The sequence below is a fragment of the Amphiura filiformis genome, chromosome 5 (genome assembly GCF_039555335.1).
Source record: "Amphiura filiformis chromosome 5, Afil_fr2py, whole genome shotgun sequence".
Classification (NCBI taxonomy): Eukaryota; Metazoa; Echinodermata; class Ophiuroidea; order Amphilepidida; family Amphiuridae; genus Amphiura; species Amphiura filiformis.
The window spans coordinates 12,083,970-12,106,518 of NC_092632.1; the positions used below are offsets into that span (position 1 = coordinate 12,083,970).

Sequence of the window (22,549 nt, forward strand, 5' to 3'; positions counted from 1 at the left end):
TAAGACAAGTAACTAGCTTGGTCATTCCGTTGTGGGTGCAGCAAGCTCCGTAATTGGTACATTTTTCCTGCTTGTAAGGGAAGCAGGGTCCAAAACAGGGTGATTAAAAGTCAAAATGGATGATTTCCATCAATTTTAACTTTGTTACCAGTGTTCTTTACTCAACATGCTAACAATATTAGTAATAACTATCAGGAAAGGGTGCAATCCATTTAAAGCTGAAATAACAAAGTGGAGTTTTAGTGGAACTTGATGCCTGTATCTCAAAATTGCTGAAAAACACACAGAATTTGGCTGATTCCGTTTAGGTGTAACTTGCAGGACCTGAGTTTTTGGCATAATTTGTAATGTAAACATTACAAATTATGCCCAAAAATCAGGTTTGAAAAAAATAACCAATTTATTATTTTAAGATCATACATTATGGCTTTAACATAAAATATCTTTCTTTCCATCCCTACTTCACACATACACAAATAAGTTCCGTGGGGGAAGTCTGCCCACAATTGAGAGGTCTGGAGTTGTTCAGTTGTTCATTTAGGCTTTGTACAATATTTGCACTTGTATGTAAAACCTAAAATAATCAAAAAGTTTACAAAAAAAAACTTTACAAATTGTTTCTGACAAGTTATTCACCACAACCACAATAGTCTGTGCAAACAAGCAAGTTGGTCAAAATGTAAAAGTGTGAAGTCTGTTTAGTTTTAACTCAAATAGTATGATTAAGACCATGCTGATAATAATTATACTAGTAGTATGTGAAACAATAAAGACACTATCCTTGATAAGGAGCATAAATGTTAATTTTTTTAGGAATGATTTTAAAGAGAAGTTAACACATTTGTCATTAATTAGGTGGGGTTTTTTCATGGAAAAAATTGCCCAAATCATGAAAATACAATGTAAAAGTGTTGATAAATGTGATGGTCCATTCTATTGGGTGTAGATAAGTGTCCATATGGACAGACCCCTACAATATTGTTAAGTCATGTTTGGTTTATAACTTGCATGGTATATGTTAGCTTACCTATACAAAACTTTTTACAAATATTTGAAAATCGGATTTTCAAAGAATTTTTAGATTTTCTGACCCGATTGAGCAAATTACTCACAGTGTCTTATAACTGACAATAATACTCTATTATAATAGCAATAAGGAAATAGTATTTCTTCACTAAATTTGAAAATGTTGTGTAGACTGTAGGTACTCAAAGAATACCAATTCAAAACTGTTTCTCTGTGTAGTGAACTGAAAATAAAACTATTTATTATTTTGTCTCTTTGGACTGCTTCCAGTAAATAAGTGGGTGGAAATGCATTACAAAGTGCATAATATATCATGACTGAATCCATGTATTATACCTAATATGCTGGTATTTACTTGGGTTCAAAGGCAATTATCTTATATGCCATGAAAAAGAATAAAATGTTTAACAAACAAAAAATTTTTTTGACTGTAACATATCTATATTTCGTCAGCGATGACATTCAGACTATTTTGTCTACTTTGTAAATGTACTGACTATTTGTAACTTAGGAGCAATGACAGTTCAATACTGCCATTAAAGGATTTATTTTGGGGTTGATGGGCGGGGTTATGATAGTAAAGGTAGACACACTGATACATGACTGTACAGCTGCAATTTCAAGCTTTCACCATGTTTAGATATGGGTCACAAAGCTTAAGAAAGCTGGTTTGGGGAGTTTTTCCAACATTTTACCAAAACTGTAATACAGTAATTTTCATTGTTTTCTTAGCACAATTGAACAAAGCAATAATTGAGGGATACATTATTAGAATTGATAGCATGATTGCTTATGCCCAAGGTAGAGACAAGGACATTAACAATGGCCATGCCCTCAATTCTTATCAATTCTCAGGCAACATTTGATAATTGTATTTTATCAAATAATCAAAAAAAATACAATTCTTAAAAATGTGATTTTCCTACTTTTTTTCTATTCTGCGATACTTGTGCTAAAGCAGCTGTGCATTAAACATGGCTGGCCTTCTACCAATAATGTGCGCCTTTAGATAACGCACATGCATAGCCATCAATCGGGGGCAGGTGGATGTGCCCCTGCCCCCACACCTTTGGGCAAAATGGCCCATTTTTTGTTCTTTGCAGCCACTTTTTGACAATTCAGGCCAATTGCCCCCCCCCACACACACACACACACCCCACATTTCAAGCCGGATTGGCACTAATGCACACATGTATGAATGTCATTGTTTTGTGGCAAATTTAGCTTATCTGGAATGGAAATTATTTCAGTCAAAGTCCAGACCATCAGTAATTTTCATACAGTATCACCCTGGTATCTTTACTGGCAAACTAAGATACAATGAACAGAGTGCAATGCTCAGTCAATGGAAAGTAAACTATTCATGTGATAATGTTTAACTGGTTTAATCTCAGCAGTCAGCACTGGTTAATAAATGCAGCAATTTGTTGTTGTTGATGTTGTTGTTGTTGTTTTTCCAATTTGGTAATATTATATTGCCAGTGACAAATAGTCTCTATTCACAGGTCATTAGGCACATTTTTTCAACAGTAGAGAGTAATTTGCTTCTAGACCAGAAATAATTGGAGCCACTAATCTACATTAAGGTGTGTGTAATGACAGGAGCAATATTTGTCCAGTTTCACTCATTTAAATAAAACAAACCTGCAGTGTACATGTATTTTATTGATATTAATACATTGATTTTATAGGAAATGAGTCAAGGAAGTCAATAACTGGATTTATATTTTCATAGGTCTTGCAGTACTAAAGTTAAGGCCAATAATAAGTATTTCAAAACAAATGTTTTACGGCATTTTTCCCCCTCCCAAGAAATATCATGCACATGAGGCAAAAATGAAACCCCTTATATCAAGTCTTGGGATCTCCTTTACAGGCGTTTTGCTAAGTTTCTTGTGTGTCAGCTTCATTTGTCTCAATATTGGAGTGCAAAGACTGCTAGGTCATACTCCCCTCCGACCCACCTTAAATGATAAATTGACCCAGAACTTGTTATTATTTTCTGCAAGTGTACCTACATCTGATCAATATCACAAACAAACTAACTCGATTTCTTTAAAAAGGTTACCTTTTTGTCAAAATTTATTTCTGAATGGAGACCAAAATTGGAATGTGTTTGGAGTCGGAAATGTGTCAAATTTTATGAATGGATCAACAAATTTTGTCACCTTTTATGAGTGGCTGTAATATTAAAAGTAAGCCTAGTCACCAGATAAGTCGAGTTATTTGTGTTGAAAATTGAAACAAAAATTCAGTACTTGTTGTTCTAAACAGCATTCGCTATGCCTTGAGCTACTAAACAAAATTATTATTTAGGCCTGTATAAGACATGGTTCATGCATTCAAAGATACTTGGCTTAATAAAAACTGCTTTTAGCAGAAAAACCAATGCACCAGAAAGTCTTCCAGTAGATTTTTTAAAAAACTAAATTCAAAAGCATATACCTTTTTGTGATTGTTTTTGTTTGTCAGTTTATTTTCTGAGATGGCTATAGGCTAATATGAAAATTCAATTGAATCATAATAAAAACAAGATAAGATCTTCCAGATACTTCTACAAATGTGTTTTTTTTTCCCAAGTGATTCTCGACCTTGATTTTTCAGGCAAATCAGTGGTACAGACCCCTGTTATATATGCAACCCCAAGTTGTGAAAACTTTCACTATAAATTCACATTTCTGCTTGAATTGTTAACAAATTGTTGTTGATAAACAGATTGGCCACTGTACATTAGGTGACAAATGTAAATACTTAATACTGAAATTAGTTTGACCATGTCTACGCCCAAACACAAAGCAGAGACTAAGTTTGAGATAAAATTTTGGAATGGCGGTGCCAATTGGGGGGGGGGGATTTTCTCCAATCTACAGCTTCCCCACAGTCAAAATAGGTCTTTAAATATGCTCAGTGGCATACTTATACTAGGCAAAGTTGTGAGAGACTGTAAAGTCTTCTGACAGTCCTCCGACTGATCTGCATCAAAATGTACTCTACCACAACAATTTGTGTGCAAACATTTTTTTGGATATTTACACTATTTTGGCCCATATTGAAGGTAAATTTTGGTATTAAATGAAGATGCACCAAACAACTTTGATCAGTTTTCTGCTCCGTAGATCGAGCAAGCCTATAGGTAAAAGCCATCTGGGGGACACTCTGCCCCCTGCCTCAATTTAAATACATTTATTGCTACTTAAATTTGAATTCATCATGTAATGAGAGCATAATGTTTTGTGTATACATTTATAGGTAAATACACAACAAATTATTACAGATCTATTATTTATACTTTGAATAGTCATGCAGACGTCGATGATTATGAATAAATTGTAAACATCAGCAAATGAGTTTTGAAAAAGAAAAGAAGATATGTTGACAGGTCTCTATTACCATCTCTATCTAGAACAACAACAACAAGCCCTTCACTTAGAAATCAAAGGTTTGATTTCCAATATTGCCTTCATTAAAATCACCTGTTTGGCTTCAGAACAATGCAATAAGGAAGTCACTTTCCATTCACACTTTGGCAACTGTCAACACAGTCACATTAAGGAGAGGAGTACAAAGATTTGTACCATTTGTATCTGTATGTTTGTTTATTTTTCACACCTGTACATTTAACCAACAGTATTAAATAGTATCAAGACTGGTTGACATTATGCTCATTATGCATGATTTTCAAGCATACCAACCAATCATTTATTTTAAGGTTAGCAACTGTTTTAAACTGTTGCGATTTGGTATTCAGAGCATCTTGCCAATGGTAGCGAGCATTGGCAAAAATGGCATTGATCATTTCATAGCGAGTGTGTAGAAGAATTCAAATATCACAGATATACTTTTGTAGGTCGATCCTTTGGTTCTTGAGTTATGTTGTAAAGAGGACTGAAACAACAAGACCTTTTAAAAACGTACATAACTCATTACAATGAATCAAGCAAGTTTTCAAAGTATATGATTTGTAGAATGAACTTTTGCAAAACATCAAGTGTTATTTTTCAATAATATATTGATTTAGATAATGAAAATCAATTTTTTGGCTGCTTCGACCAACAATTACTCGTCTACCCTTAAAAGGTAGATATGCTGCAGGGAAACAAATTCCAAATGAAAAGAAAATAAACATGAATTTGTTAATTGTACAGCTCATTAGGTTCTACTAAAGCAATTTTGATTTAATTCAGTATTAATATCATATCAGTGCATGGCTTTAACAGAAGGAATTTTTACATAACCTTGACTGGTTTGTACTTTTTAAAAATTGTTTTGAATTTTGCTTAAACAAATGTCAAAAAAATGTCAAAATCAAATTATACAAGTTGCAGAGGATATGTACTGGTGAGCTCTAAATACTTGAGGATTAAGCAGACAATCGGCGATTAGCTTAACCAGAACACCATGAAATTCTTCAAAATTCAGGTTTGGGCATTTTTAGAACATGTGTTTTATGTACTAATAAACCATGCTTTGGTGAACTTGAATGTGAAAGACATCTAAATAATCTGATAAATTCTGACATTAATATGACCATAGGATAAAGGTGAGTATCAGGTGCACTTTTTAACTTGCCTAAGCAAGACTGTAAAATTTGGATATCACTGTTAACAGTGAGAGTGAGCAGTCAATGGAATATCCATTACGACTTACAAGACTACATATGTACAATCCTGGTCAAAAATAGTTGGAACACTTGTGTGAAAGTAGGACTGTAAACTGTATTTCCATATATTGCTTTCTTTGGTGTGAATTCCTACTTCTACAACCTCCCCCTTATCAATTTTGGCTGTCACTAGGTGGGCATGGCCAGCTCAACTGGTTACAACATTTAATGGAGGGAATGAGTGGGTACATATGAAGTATACACATGTCAAAGTGTTTAAACAATTTTGGATTGTAGTTATTTGCAGTGATATAAGGATGTGTAAATATGTGATTAAATTAACATTATTATTTGCTGGAGGACAGTTATAGGCCAAATACTTTAGAAGAATCTTTGATTGTGCCAAAATTGCAATCTTGATTATTTTGAACTCTTTAATGTGAATATTCAGAGTGATATGTGCGTTTACTATTTTTTTTATTTATACACTCCTATGAGCATTGTTGTTATAATGTTTTTAAAGTAGGCTATAACTTCATTTTGCACTGGTCTAATATGTTGTACTTGCTTAAAATATGCTTTGAAAGTGGTTAGATTATATCTGGATGCAGTTTGATTAGATCTAAAAGCAGCAAGAAATCACATGGGATTTTTTTAATACAAGAATTATTAGACTTTTGTAAAACACTGGCCCCTCTCCAAATAAATCAAGAATATGATGAGAAGATATTTCATTATTCGACCTTTACACTAACCGCTCAACTCGATTCTGTGTGAAAATCTTAAGACAGATAACAGGGACTTTTCTGTTGAGTTTGGCATAGATATTCCTAATCTTTTTAAAGAAAATGTGTATGTTATATTATTCAAAATGAAACTTTGATGTGTGCAGGCAATTGGAAACTAATGACTTAGTTCCTTAATGCTCAAAATAATGTTGTCAGTAAGAGAGAGTAATAAGGTATTCACAATTTTCAACATGTGGTGTCCTGAAAACATTTGACCCTATAGAATATCATGCACATTGCCAGTGGGTATTGTCAGGTTTGTGTTTAGACTCCATAGAAACGTGTTTGGTTAACCGGGAATTCAGAACTACCCTACTTAGACGGACTAGGAACATAGTGTAAGCATACTAACACCATGTATAAGTACAGTGCACATTTTGACACTCAAAACTGTTTTGGAATCAACTGTATAAAAACATACTACAAGATATAAGTTGATTTAATTGTTGTGTATTTATTGTGTGAGGAGCGGATGGGTATGCATGGGGGATTTGAGTCTCATGAAAGTAAATTCAAAATGGTTAAAAATAAGCATATAAAAATACCATTATTATTTATTATGGCCATAATTTTATTAATGCAAAAGTGACTTATTTACGATTTTGTAATATATTTCAGTGAACACCAATTAATGCAGTTGAGCTTTTTTTGACCATTTCTGGAGCAAATTTCTCAAAGTTGGTCATTTTTTTTTTAAATTTTAAAATGGTTCCTATATCTAGTTTTTAAAAATTAATTTTAAAAAAGCTGTTTTGGAGGATTTTGAGCCAAGATGAGCATTTTTGGCCCAAATTCTAAATACACTTTAGACAAACAATTTAGCAGTTATGAGTCCCAAAAGTTTCCATAATTCCAGGGTTAAGGCCAACCTTAAAAGCCTTAATGTACGATCTTATAATATAAAACTGGTTAATTTTTTTCAAACCTGATTTTTTTGTAATGTTTACATATGTCCCAACTTGCACCTAAATGGAATCGGCCAAATTTGTTGTCTTTGTAGGTCAACAGAGCAAAGTTCGACATATTTTCATATTTTTTTAAAATTATGATAATATGTCCTCCACAGAACTGTGTGTTAAATGGCCAAAATAACCAGTGCAGTTTCTTTCACGTTACCTTGTTATTTCAACCTAAAATGGACAGCAACCCTTCTCGTTAGTTATTACTAATATTATTTCAACACTTTGAGTAAAGAATAACAAAATCAAAAGTTGATGGAAATCGTACATTAAGGCTTTAAGTTGAGAAATTATATACATATATTTGAATGAGGCTGCTGTTTTCCTAATTTTTACCAAATTTTACAATTTAAAAATATCTACTGACAATTTTAATGACTTTGATTTATATAAACAATTTAATTTTTTTACCCTTTCACTGGATCACTGAATGGGTCTTTAAAATGGGGCATTTTAATAGAGGAAAAAATAAAAATCTATTTTATTCTGGAAATGTTACAATATTGCTTTAAGGATAGCTAAATAGCAGAGGCTTTGCACGTTTTCCTGTCAACTTGGCAAGTGTGTCAACTCCCTTTTTTCTTTATTGTTAGTCAATAAACCGTGTCTCTCAATGGCTCTCAATGAATTTGCTACACAAATCCTAAGTATTCAACCATGGATATCAGTGAAGATCCACCAAAAATTGTTTGTAACATCTTTGTCAAAAAAGTGACTGTGACAAATTAGCTGCATATTCTTTGCTTGTAATTAACACAATTAATTTGACAAGTTTAGGAACTTATAGGAAAGAAAGTACATAACACCATTAAAGCCGGCATTAAAGTGTCTTAAATCACACAATTGAATATCACATTGACAGGTGTTTGTATGGTCATTTATCAAATAGGTCATTGACATCATTAAACTATTAGTTACAGTGGTGTAGACTTATTTTTGACATGGGGGGGTTGGAAAATAATTCTTGAAGTACAATGAATCCCATACCTTATGGAGACAGAATAAGTTTATAGTACAGATTTTTTGTCATATTGGAGCTAAATTACTGAATATGGTGCAGAAGTGGAATAATTGCAAGCAAAACACACACAAATTTGCACTTTTTAATGGCCCAATATTAGGTTAATTTGGTCAGAAACCCACATATACAGGTGTCAACATTAAGGGGGATGATTGTATGGACCATCCCCCCTCAACAGCAGGAATTATAATAGGTATTGTTTCCATGTAAAGTACAGTGAGTTCACTTCTGCGGTTCACATACAGCCTGTGATTTGTGTTCCTATGATTGTGATTTTGTTCCTTCAAGATATTCATTCTGGATCATTCTCTGCTTTTCTCTTCCCACCACCCCCCCTTTTTTTTTAATTTTGTCACATTGTCCTCACCCTACCATAATTCACATCACATAGCCTAATATATTATTTTGTTCTTTTCAGTTGATCAAGAGCCTCCAGCAATAGTCGCCAACAGCTGTCCTAACAATACCATAGGATTTGCACCAGAAGATGGCACAGGCAGTTATCTGGTGTCATGGCGAGAACCCATAGCAACAGATGAAACAGATATCACCATTGATAAAAACCATGAGCCCTTCACAAGTTTTCAACCTGGTATAACAGATGTGGTGTACACTTTTACTGATGTGGCAGGGAATAGAGCAACATGTTCCTTTACTGTCCAGATTTATGGTAAGAATTGGATTAGAAATTATTAATACCTGTAGCATGACTGTGATTAAAAACATTTGATATCCCTAGCGGGATTAACAGAGACTTTTGGAATATGATAATCATAGCAAGTCTTTTTTTTTTATTTGATACCCCTAGTGGGAGTCCCAAAAGCGCTAGTCTCTCTTTTTGGGTACACTACCCGGCAAGAATCCAAGTACCTCTGGGCATACGTGCCCCTGGTCCCCTTTTGCCCTCGCCACGTAACTGTTTTGGGAGAATGCTAAACATTTTTTTAATTGTTTCTCAAATCTAGCAATTTTGTACACAAAGATATTCATTTTCTTAAACTTAACTCAATTTCTTCATTTCAGAGGGTTACTGGATTCTTTATGATGGTGAGGCACCCGAAATCTACCACTGTCCCTCTGATAATGTAATCATCAGAATACCACCTGGACAGACACAGACTGTTGTAGGATGGACAGAACCATGGGCTAAAGATAAATCTGGCAAGCTACCAACCAAGAATAACAACATTGGTCCTATGTCTATGTTTCCAATAGGAAGGACAAGAGTAGAATATGTCTTCACTGATGATCAACAAAACAGTGCTACATGTGCTTTTGACATCATCGTGATAAGTAAGTTACATTTTAAATAACTGAGACTACTGTGGAGGTACAATTTGACAAGGTTGCTACATCAGCACACAAAATACAAGTTATGAGTCAGCCTAAAAATTGTATTTTATAAATCACATTTATGGTAATTGTCGGACCAACTATAAACTCAATTATTATGTAAAATATTGTGTGTTATTGTCTGATGTCTAACTTGCCTCAGGTTGCCTTTAAATGATATTTATTGTTTACGCTCAATGCACACAGATAGTAACATTATTGTAGGGCAACAAACCTTTTTGTGAATGATCAAGGCTTTCATCCATAAATTCTTAAATTCAAGCACATTCCTGTATGTCTGAGCTTGACAACTACAAGAGTGTGACACAACACAGCATTGAATAATCATCATTTGACTTTTAAAGCTTCAATCGCAAGTTTGGTAGAAGTTCTTCTTTGCTCGTGTTAATTTTCATTTACGTAAATATAAGAAACATGATATGATCCCCACTTTCCATTAAAAATGGCATTAAATAGGAAAGGAGTGTACAAATTGTACTTTTTAATATATTTAAGGCTACTTTGGGTAGACTTCAAAACCCATCCGCTAGTAAACCGCCGGCATCCTGCTAGTAGAACCAGCTAACACAAGTTCTGAACAATAAAAAACCAGGCCCAATCACCGGTTGGTTTGCCAAGACACCAATGATCAACTGGCAGTTGGGTTTGAAGCTATCCCTTATGCTTACCTTGTCAAATAGCTAATAAAACACACATTTAAATGGAAATTGAATGACTAACCCTAACCAGTATACACCCATAATCATGTTAACATAGTCAAGATGACATTGAATGATTTTAAACTGAAACTACCTGACATCAAAAAGCAAATACTGATTGGTGTGCCTTTGCAACAAATTGTAACTGTATTTACACAACCAGCAGAATAACAAAAGACTCAAACAAAGAACACATTTGTTCCACCTAATTGAAATTAACAATACTGATATAGTAGTAGAGAAATGGGGAAATTCCCTGTGATGTACTAGGGCAGAAATATATGTTATGCATGACAACAAACACTGCTGGTCAATATTGATTTAGTTAGCATTTTTGTAATTAATTTTGATCATCAATAATGAAAATTAAAATACTACCTTGTATAATGCTTAAAGGTCAATGAAAACTATATGTATATCCCTGGATGTATATGCAGTTAGAAATAGCTTATGCAAGCTATGCAAACTTACAAGAAGGACAGGTTGGACCAGTTATTTCCCATGAACTATTTACAAATTTTTTCCCTGTTTTCCCAAAGTCAACAAAATAAAGATAGCATACACTTAACTACCTCGTAGTTTGCTATCTACTGAAGACAGCATAGAACACCTTGTAAATTGCTATTCCACTGGAAGCAGCAGATAATACATTGTAATTAGCTATCAATTGAAGATAGAATAGACTACATTATAACTTTAAAAGGTGAGCTGTTGTAAACTGCTTATCCACAAAAATAGCCTGTTAAGTAAAATTTCAAAGTTTTAGGGGCCTGAGCTTTCGATCCTAGCAGGATATTTATCAAAGGTTCTGCCTTTGATAAAGATCCTGCTAGGATCGAAAGCTCAGGCAGGATCTTTATCAAAGAAAGCTCAGGCCCCTAAAACTGAGAAATACATTATAACTTGGTATCTATGAAAATGCATATACCCACTATAATCTACTGATATCATATAGTCTACTTTAACTTGCTACTGCAGACACCATACGACTACTTTTAATTTGCGATCTACTGACAATAGCACATATTATGATTGACAACCTAGCTTACAACTCAATGTTTCAGAAGACAGGATACATTAATTCTAAATAAATTTGTAATTTGCTATCTTCTGCAGATATCATTGATGAAATAAAAGTGTAATTTACAATTGACTGAAGATAACATATACCTTATATTTTAGATAGCATAGATAACCTTGCAATAATTACTTTCTTTTGATACCTTTAGATAACCTCATAATATTTGCAATATGAAGAGGGCATATAGGAACAACAATGTAATTTGCTGTCTTCTGATGATACCATAGACTTCTTTTAATTTGCTATCTACTGAAGATAGCACATACCTCGTATCATGCAATCTATTGAAGATAGCATGGATGACCTAGCTTGGATGACCGCAATGCCTCCACCTTGACGCCCATCATTTTAACAGGTGCAATTTCACTTGACCCCAAAATTACCTTAACATTATTTACCTCACTAAGGTGGCCGTTCCCACCAAATTTCATGAACCTGCAGCAGTCTATGCATGGCGATTTGACCACGAATTACCCCAAAATGACCTTGACATTTTTGCCTTGTTTCAGTGGTCGTTCCCACAAAATTTCATGAACCTGTGACAATCTATGACGATTTGACCTTGGATGACCCAAAAATTACCTTGAAATTTTTTTCTTCCTACAGTAGTCCTTCCCACCAAATTTCATGAACCTGCAACAATATATGGCGATTTGACCCCGGATGACCCCAAATGACCTTGCAATTACGCAAATTGAAAAGCAAATCAGGTCAAGAACCTCTGGCTGTGCTACTCTCCACCAAGTTTCATCACTAACTCGTACAGATCTCCAGATAATCTGTGCACAAGGTTATTTTGCTTGATATGCATAAATTATGCAAATTAGGTACTTAATTACCATATTTTGCAAATCGAAAACCTGCTAAAATTTGGAGACCACCAATTGCCACCCCTCCACCAAATTGCATCACAATACGTCTTACCAGTGCCGAGAAATTGCACTCGCAATTTGCTCTCTACTGAAGATACTATATACTACTTTTAATTTGCTATCTACTGAAGACAGCACAGACTACCTTTCAATTTTACAATGTTATAATCATTATAGTCTGTGCTAACATTCAAGTTGAGCAAAGTGCACTATCATCAATTGTTATATATTTTGTTTCTTTTTCATGCAGCTGATGAAAACCCAATAGAGATCATAGAAAATGACTGGGAAATCATCAACTGTCCAGCAAGTACCATTATGGCTAATATACCACCTAATGAAAACAGTGTTATGGTGATGTGGAATGAACCTACTGCAGTCAGCAGGTCTGGACGCCAGACAATCAGTTCAAGTAAGAACTATTCACCTATGTCTGGGTTTCCTGTTGGAGGAACCGAGGTTATTTATCAGTTCACAGCAAGTGATGGGACACAGGATGAATGCAGATTTACCATCTTTATTTCACAAGGCTTAGGTAGGTATAGTTACTCTTAACCTAATTTAAGCCATAATATACTAGCTTTAAACAAATCAAACCTGATCTTTTTTTGGTATAATTATAATGTTTACACGTACACATGTCCTAAATTTTACCTAAATGAAAGCAAGTAAATGTGTTGTGTTTGCAGGAAAACAGAGAAATTTGAATGAATGATAATACTTAAAATCATCTATAGAGCTCCACAGTTAAATTCAATCAAGGTATTACCCAGCAAACATGAAATATTTGACAGAAAATTTTAAAAGTTGGGATATATAAAGGGTATTAATGTATTAATAACATAGAAAACAAGTTCTAACACAATGTTATTTAGTGTTGACAAAATATTTTGCCAAATTGTTTGCTAAAAAACATTTTGCAATAACATTTAAACAACATTTTAAAATTAAAAATAGCATTTTTTCATACAAAATATTTGAAAAATGTTTACATACCTTTTTTTCTTTTTTTTACTCTACAAAAGAATACAACCCTAATTTTGGAAACTCCAGAAAAAGGGTTTTTTTTCCAAATTTTTTTATATCCTTAAAAGCTTTATCAAGCAGTTTCTTCACACTTCTAAATATGTTTAAAAACAATGAAGTAGTAAACAGTAGAGAAATAATCCAATTCACACCAATAACCACTAAACAAGAGGGTGAAGACAGTAGTAGTGTAGCCAGGATTTTAGTGTGAGGGGGCAAACATTTGTCTTTTTTTTGTCTCAGTTTTAGTAAAATTTATGGGGAGCAAATCTCCCTGCCTCCCTTCTGGCTATGCCCCTGGTTGAAGAGGATGTACCATTGCAGTAACATCACAATATTTTTCTTTCAGATAACCCTCCTCCACCCATCATCGCAGTTCCTGAAGAAGCACCTGTCGTAGTTGGATGTCCCACAAATATCCAAGCCACCTTACCATCTGGAACCACAGAGGTCATAGTAGATTGGAAAGAACCACAGGCACACAGCCCAGTCAATAAACCTATCACCATCACAAAAACACATCAACCCAGTTCTGTGTTTCTGGTGACAACCTTCTACACTGTACGCTATGTTTTTACCGATTCAGATGGGCTATCCAACACTTGCAGTTTTGACATATTTCTAAGTCGTAAGTTGTCTTTTCAGTTAACCAATTCACAATTTAATCTTGTTGCATAGTGTGTGTTTGCTTGTTTGTGGGGGGGGTGTACACACTTGCGTATATATGTGGTGGGTGGGGGTGTGCGGGTGTATATGTTAACACCTTTGACCGAGAACATTTAGCACAATACACTTTACATAACTGCGGATACCCAGCAATTGTGACATCCTTGGTTCCTTTCTCCCACCAGAATATTGTAAATAGCATAAAAATACATAAGAGTGGTTCATGTTATATTTGCCTGTACGCCAGATCTTGCTTGGAGTGTAAGGCTTCAAGCGGGCCCTGGTTTAGCTCAGGCTTTCAGATGTACAAAGTCCTTGCTGTGATATGTCTGAGTTAAAGGTCCTCAGATCCTCATTTGCCAGTCAAACCAAGTATGTGTCCGGGTGGGGGTGTGTGTGTGGGGAGTGATACAAAAGTATAAGTAGTGCTTCAATTTAAAATCAGTTTAACAACAAATGTGTATGTGCAGCATTATACTTGTTTTTTGTAGAACCACAATATGATATTACAAAAATACCCAATACTTTGTAAATAGTAGGCCTAATACATACAGATCTAAAATGTTGCAAATAGCTAACAAATAATCCAAAATGAAAAAAAAAACACTTCACTTGACAAGCATGTTACTTATTGCTATTTCAAAAACAGGAGAAAGGCAAGAATACAAACTAGAAAACCTTTTGATATAACTAGAAAACTTAAGTTTTGTTGTTGACACTTGCTATACAATCACTTGGTTTCTGTTTATAGACATGCAATTTAAACAGTTTGCGAAAGTGGAATCTGCATAATATATAAACAAATACAATAGGGCAGGAATATTATCTACTTAATTGACCATGGAAACACACCCACTCATTTACTGTGTTGTTTTATTTTATTCAAAGAACATTCCAGATTTTGCTTCCAAATTAATTATTTTGTTGAAATTTTTGAAGTATGAAATTAGTCTGTGCATTTACTGCACAGACTAAAAGTTAAAACAAATTTCATTCAAATTAGTACAGAAAAGAAGGTTATTGATCATTTTTTTTTTTTGTTAGCAAAATGCTCCCATGTAAATTGCTTATGTTGGCACGCCATTAAACCTTAAAATAATCTGTCTTCAATGCAGTATACGCTGCAATTCCTTTTCCTTTGTTCACAAATAGGTCATAGAGTCCAATAATATTTGTACTATATCGTAAATGTAAATACGAATTCAATGCATAATGTAACGAAACCTACAGAAATACATAAACTGATTGAAGAGTTGTCAAAAGGTTCACCATTAAAATAAAATGAGGACACAATTATAATATATAGTGACATGGAAAACCTGCCTACTTGTTTTATTACTTTGGATCTTTTGTATTCGTAGTTAAGACTTCTTTGTGAAATTAAACTTTGTTTACTTTTGTCTCTTTATGATATGAATACAATATGTTTTAAATGTATTATGCACTCTATTTTCTCTTACTTCCATGATAATACATACATACTATTAGCCAATATTTTCCCTAGTGAATTTAATCACAAGACAATGTCATATCAAATCACTGTGATCATAACTGCATGTAAAATAATTGAATGCCAATTCTGCCTGGAACCCTGTGAAAGACCACAATGACATAAAACACAATAAATTTATAACCATTCACTCTGAGGCTGTATTTGATAAAATGTAAATGAGATACTTGGTACAAAAATTACCATTCTTAATACCCAATAGAAATTAAGAAAATTGTACATTTTTGTAAAATAAGGCCATTTTAAAGCCATAATTTATGATCTTTCTAATGATTTTGATTTGTTTTTTCCAAACCTGTTTTTTTGGCATATTTGTATCATGTTTACACACGTCTCAACTCACACTTAATCCAAAAGCTGAAAAGCAGCCCAATTTATTTTGTTTGTAGGACAACAGAGCAATTTTGAATTAATGTCTTAATTAAGTCTTTAAATCCCCAAAGTTAATAGGCCAAGATAGTTTTTGGCTTTGGCTTACTGACACTCCTTATTAATATCATTTCATCAAGTATAGGATTTGAATTAAAAATTCACGACACTTTTGGCAAGTTCTCACAAGACAAATCTCAAAATAAAGTAGGCCGCCAATGCAATTACAAGCTGATCAACTATAGAAACTACGTTTTTTGCTTGCTTGTTTGTTTGTTTACCAAGTTGTTTACAGAGGAAAGTTCTTTGAATATGACCAAGACCATTGCAACAGGTCACATGTAACAAATAATAATAGTATCGCTGGCCAGCCACACAATATCTTTCTTGACTGTAGGGTATATGTTATCATGTAGCCCAGGGGCACTCAACATAATGATAATATGGGAAGAGATACTGTGCAGCTCCCAAAGACCCCTGAATTTTGACCAAAACAGAGCATGAAGAGCCTTGATTTTGACAATTTTAGCTTTAAAAGACCCCTAAATATCACATTACTCACATTTCTGGGGTTTTTTTTCGGGCGATTGTCAACCAGAAAGCCAAAAAAGACCCTTGATTTTGACAATTTCAGCTCTAGAAGACCCCCAAATTGCCTGTTACTCACATTTCTGGGATTTTTTAAAGGTGATTTTCAGCCAGAAAGTCATGAAAGAACCTTGATTCTTTGTTTGACTGTTTGCAGCTCCAAATGACCCCCTTTTCCTGGTACACTGTGAGCTCCCAAAGACCCACCACCACAAAATTCTGGGGGAGCATATACCCACCAAAAAAGAATGATGTGCCCCCCTAGGTTATGTAGATGCATGGATGGGTGATCATATGCATCATGGTTCATCATTTGGGGAAGAAGTCATCCATACACTTTACCAATACATTTTGGACAGAGGATTGCAACAAATTTTTATGAAATTGTCTTTCTCTTTATAATGCACTGGCAACATATGCGCTGGTATTAATAGTGATTTTCTTTGTTTTGCCTCATCTTTCGGTCAAATTTAAAGGGGGCATATCTGACATGAAAACTAACATGTGTGGAAAAGAAATAAAATTCTGTTTGGAAACATATTGTTTCAATGGTAGGCCTTAATGAAAGATATAAAAAAATAGAACATTACAAGAGAATAATTTGGCAATTTTTCAGTGATTTGACCTGTGATACAGGCCAATTTTTTTTATAGGCAACTTGGCCATTTGCATCTACCCAGTTTAAATATACCTTATGTTTTTTTATATATATTCAGTTGGACCAATGAACCCAACCATACCATTTGATGACAAAATACCACCAAGAATCTACGACTGTCCTCAAGACATTGCAGCACCAACACCAGATGCTACTAGAATGGCATCTATCATATGGGTAGAACCCTATGCCACAGACAACTCTGGAGTCACACCTAAAGTCAATAAAACATACAACCCATTGGATAGGTTTGATCTAGGACAAACCACAGTCACATATACCTTTACTGATCTAAGCAGCAATAAGGCTACTTGTACTTTCACTATAACAATCACTGGTAAGTTTAATGTCTATGTACAAAAATCACCCTACTCAGCCACACCTTCAGCGATATTCAAGGAGAGTCTTGAAGTCTGATCATTAGCCATCATATAGGCATATATTAGTTTAATGGTAAATATTGAAGCAATCTGGCAAGTATAGAATATGTAACTCAAATAACCATATATAAAAACCTAAGTTAGAATTTCAAGTTGTAATTCATAATATCAGGTTTGCTGCTGGTGATCAGTGTTGGTGAACCTTTCCTGAAGAGTGGCTGATTTAGAATACTTCTATTTTGCTATATTAGGTTTGACAGGTAATTGTAGACAGGTACCTTAAGAGTTTGTAGGGACCATGTTTCAAAGATACAGTTTCTTTGCTAATTAATAAAGCTACATGTTTGCAACTTTATACAATATTTCCATGCTTAACAGATCCTTTGCATTTATCAAATAATGTATGCATAATATTTCTATTATTTTTGTGGAAACCTTCACTAAAGTATCATTAATAACAGCAGTTATCAGATGCTATGTATATCCAATTCTAAAGAGCTTAACATTGTATTATACTATGGTGGTGGAAAGTCTTACCAGAAAATAACAAAATACCTATCAAAATTATTTATAGCATCTGCAATCCACTCTCAATTCCTTTTGCTATTTAATATGAAGTCTAAGATGCATACTGAGAACAGCCAGACTCCTCTCACAACTAATAGACACAGCACAAATCCCAATGCTGAATTACTCCATGTGAACATGCTACCCTTTTCCTTTACTTGGTAGGGCTAAATCTTAGATGCTCACAGTAACCTTCATCAGCTAGTAATTTATACCAGTAGTGACTTGCCCTTTATTTGAGCTGATCTGTGTCTAAAGTGCCCCTTATCTGCAACAAGTTAACCATACACATGATGGGACCCTACAATACTAACATTATGTACTCTACTCCAGTGGTACACCATGGTTATTCAGGAGAAAGGCACCTATGCACTATAATACATTTACATAACTTGGATTGACAGGAGTCAGTCCCTATATTTCAAAAAAGCATGCCCTAAACTGACAGTGAACTTTTGGTTTACTATGTGAATACTAACACATTGGTGCATACACTGTCAAAACACTAGCTGTGTAATTTCCACAGAATGAAGGTGTAACTATGAACAACTCATCTGTAGGTTAAAGTTCAGTATTACTTTCAGTTCAATGGTTTGCAATTTTGCACCTGACCATTGAACTGATTGAGTTGTTCAAAGTTTAACCAACATTGGGCTATTCCAGTTGAAATCCATACACCCCTATGAAAGACATGACTCACACCTTCATGATCATAATCACAAGGATGTCTACCCCAAACACAAAGGCATCATATTCATCATTAATGAAGCTAATCTGCATTATTCTTTTTAGACCATAACAATCTATTAATTTAAATTGATTTTGGAGCTAGATGTAAATGTGGGACTCTGGGAAGTTCACAGAGGTGATAACGAGCTATTCAATAGAGGTTGTAGATTTGAAATAGAGTCACTCACTCATGAGGTAGCCCCATTTGAAATTCACACTCCTTGTGTGGCATATCAAGGTCATGGCTTCCATTGGGGGTGTATCAGTTTCAACTGGAACAGCCCATTTGGTCAGTGTTTTAACAATGTACCCATGTTTTATTTTCAGCCGATACTGAACCACCAAAGATCACTAACTGCCTACAAAGTTTTTCTGTACACCTAACCACTAATCAGAATCATGTCAAAATCTACTGGCCTGAGCCATTTGCTACAGACAACACCGGAATGCCGCCCTCTGTTGCCCGAACATTCCGACCTGGGGATGTGCTTTCTGTTGGGGTTTCTACTATAACCTACAGCTTCACTGACTTTGCTAACAACAGGGCTGTGTGTTCATTTGACATTACTGTCACTGGTAACACATTAGGTCACACAAAATTGATTCTCGTGGCATTTCCTGGAGTTGATCTCTATATTTTCTACTTTAATATCTTATTTCCAAAAATTCATGATGATGATAAAAAAAGTTCATTAAGCAACAAGAATCACTTTAAAGAAGTTTGTAGTATTCTACCCCTCAGAATCTTAAAATAAAAATTACCTCATCAGTTTCTAAGAAGTGTCGAAAAACGATATGGATAGCAACAGCTGGCATGCCCTCATCACTTATCTAAAACCTCCAGACAAGAACCAAAATATCAATTTTATGTGGCCTTATACAATTAGCTTTTCATTAGATGTGTGTATTTTAGAGTGAAAGAATGAGAGACAGAAGTACTTTCTACAAATGCTCACATGTTTGATTAAAATTTCTGTCTAGCACTGGTAGCAAAAAGAACATTTGAAACTTTGATCTGCTGCTGATAATTTGAAAGACTTTAAAGCAATATTATAAGATTCCAACATTTCGTTTTCACACAAAAAAAAGAAAAAATATCAGATTATGTTCCCTTTTCACTTCGAATCTGCCTAATGAGCTTAAATGAAAGAAAATAGTTATTTCTTTCTAGCCCCTAGATTTAGAATGTGTGTATCGGCGAATCTGATTACCTAATTAAAATCTACGTAACCAGCTATTTATTAACAAATCTCATATTTTTTCAGCGCATCTTAGGCCTTGCTTTTCGCAGGTTATTTTAGATCATCAATGTACATCACAATTGAGCAACAATCGGGCATGCTCTTGAGTAAATCTTACAACATTGCTTTAATAAAGAACATTTCATTCACTTTTTCATTTCATTTCATTGTTATCTACTCCTGATAGCAAGTAGTGCACATTAATTTATTTGATGTCTTCTGCTGGTTCACATCCTACTGCTGATAGCAAATAACACATTTGGCTTTATTTTCTATCTAATAAACAGCAAGCATAGCATGTTAGATAAAATCACTGGTAACATTAACAATGTGCTTAATGTGCTATCTACCCCTGATAGCAAAGGTTAATATGCTCATTATAACTTTAGTGATGTTTAGCATGGAACACATTGGTTAACTTAACATACTGAGAGCCCTAGCAATTTACGTTTGTCATTTCTGGGTGTCATCTACCGCATGCAATGACAACATAGAGCAAGTAGATCATTTTGTTATCCTCTAGTGCACTGATAACTATTAATTACAAAATAAATGATCCGAAGCCGTAGTGGATGCCAGCGCATAAATATTGGACCTGCCTGTCATCTATCACATGGTGGAAGATAGTAAAAACACAAATTCCTATCGTTTATTCTTATTCTTAGTCATTTACAATATTGTTTTAAGAACTCTTTTAGTGTGCAAAAATTAAGTTACCATCATGAAAATGCCCCTTATTCTAAAATGAAACTTATATACAATTTCACATCTTCAGTTGTATTGTGCACAAGGTCTACGCATACAACGCACTACAAACGCACACCTCTACAAGCCTATTATGCGTTAGGCATTATGCTCGTGATGACATAGGTTCGTCTACAGCCTCATAGACAGTGGCATAGCGTGCCCCCCTCCATCGATCTGAAATTTAAAAAAATCTCATCTAGGAAAATTGCCGAAATATGGCTTGTGCCCCCCCCCCAAATCAGACCCAGTGCCCCCTACCCCAATCATAGTCGGTGCCCCCCCAATATGATGACCCACCCTACGCCACTGCTCATAGACAACACCCCAAATCATGTGATTGCCAATCAGATTATATGTGTATGGACTAGACCACCCCCACTTACTAAGAATCCCACATAATTGCTATTTTTGTATTTCTGCTGATAGCAAGTCCAGCATAGTAATATAGTCATAGAACAATGTTATTATACTTCTATTGCAAACAAGTCATTGTTGCATATTCAAGTGTATGTTCATCCATTATGTTTTGCATCATTACCCAGCAAACACAAAAAAGTTTTTTAAACATTTTAAACCGATTATGTTTTTGATTTTGGTAAAAGCGTTTTAATAACATTAAATGTCTGGTTATATAAAGGTCATGAAAACGTTTTCAAACGATTTGTATGAAAACACACTACAAAAAATATTTTTTTAATGTTTTCAAAATGTTATTGACAAATATTTTCTGCAAACATTTTTTGCCAAATATTTTGTCAACACTTAAATAAAGATATGTTAGAATGTTTGCAGTAAGTTTTCAAAACTTTTTTAATGTTATGACAACGTTTTATACCCGTTATATAACCCAACATTTAAACGTTTGCTGGCAACCTTTTGCAAATGATGTCAAAAGCGTTTTGTGTTTGCTGGGTAGTTTACTTGCTATCTACTGCTGATAGCACAATACAATAATTTGCCATCTACCACCAATTACAGCTATGATACTGCTAGTGACAAATTATGCACTACTGTCTAATGCTTAGAGCACATCCGTTCTTGCTTATCTGTAGTTAAAAGGGCATTTCGTGATCCACAGCATCACCCCTCCCACTTTTCTCAAATAAGGTTGAGATTTTTAGACCACTGGAAACGAAATTACAACACATTGTCTATGGAGCAGTGTAATGCACATAATCATGCATAACTCGCAAACGCAAAATCAAAATCAACTGTAATTTTGGGAATAAGCTTTTTTCATGGATATCTACTAGGAAACGTCATAAAAAGAGGTTGCTAGGATCATGAAATACTCCTCAAGTGAATTATATCCATCAAATCTACTGATTATAAATTTCACTGACAAATATGTTTCATTTTTCAACAGAATCTTTGTGTGAACACAACGGGTTATCTTACAGCAGTAGACAAGTAACAGAACCCAATAGTTGCAGCCAGTGGTAAGTAAACATTCATTTTATTTATTTGTTATTTATCAACTCTTCTTACTTTTTTAATCTATTTATTGAAGAGTTGCAGGATTGTTTCTGATGAATATAGAAAAATCCATATTTTTTTTCAACCTACTTTCTTAGCTTTTGATGAAATGTAATCCATCTTGGACACGGATATTTTTTAGGTAAATCTGTTTTGCAAATAATAGCCACAAAAATATCTTGCTGTACTGTATA

The 22,549-nt window shown here is 34.3% G+C and overlaps 1 protein-coding gene across 2 annotated transcripts in view; it reads left to right on the plus strand.

Annotated features, from left to right (window-relative positions):
* LOC140152626 (hyalin-like) overlaps positions 1–22,549 on the plus strand; it is a 42,151-nt gene that overhangs the window by 16,146 nt on the left and 3,456 nt on the right. Inside the window, exons 5-11 of one of the 2 annotated variants that reach the window (XM_072175048.1) lie at positions 8,813–9,064; positions 9,418–9,687; positions 12,649–12,933; positions 13,774–14,052; positions 17,274–17,552; positions 19,219–19,467; positions 22,246–22,318. In XM_072175048.1, coding sequence (XP_072031149.1) covers positions 8,813–9,064; positions 9,418–9,687; positions 12,649–12,933; positions 13,774–14,052; positions 17,274–17,552; positions 19,219–19,467; positions 22,246–22,318 — 1,687 coding nt within the window. The remainder of the gene's footprint in view (positions 1–8,812; positions 9,065–9,417; positions 9,688–12,648; positions 12,934–13,773; positions 14,053–17,273; positions 17,553–19,218; positions 19,468–22,245; positions 22,319–22,549) is intronic. The other variant, XM_072175049.1, reaches the window with a different exon arrangement.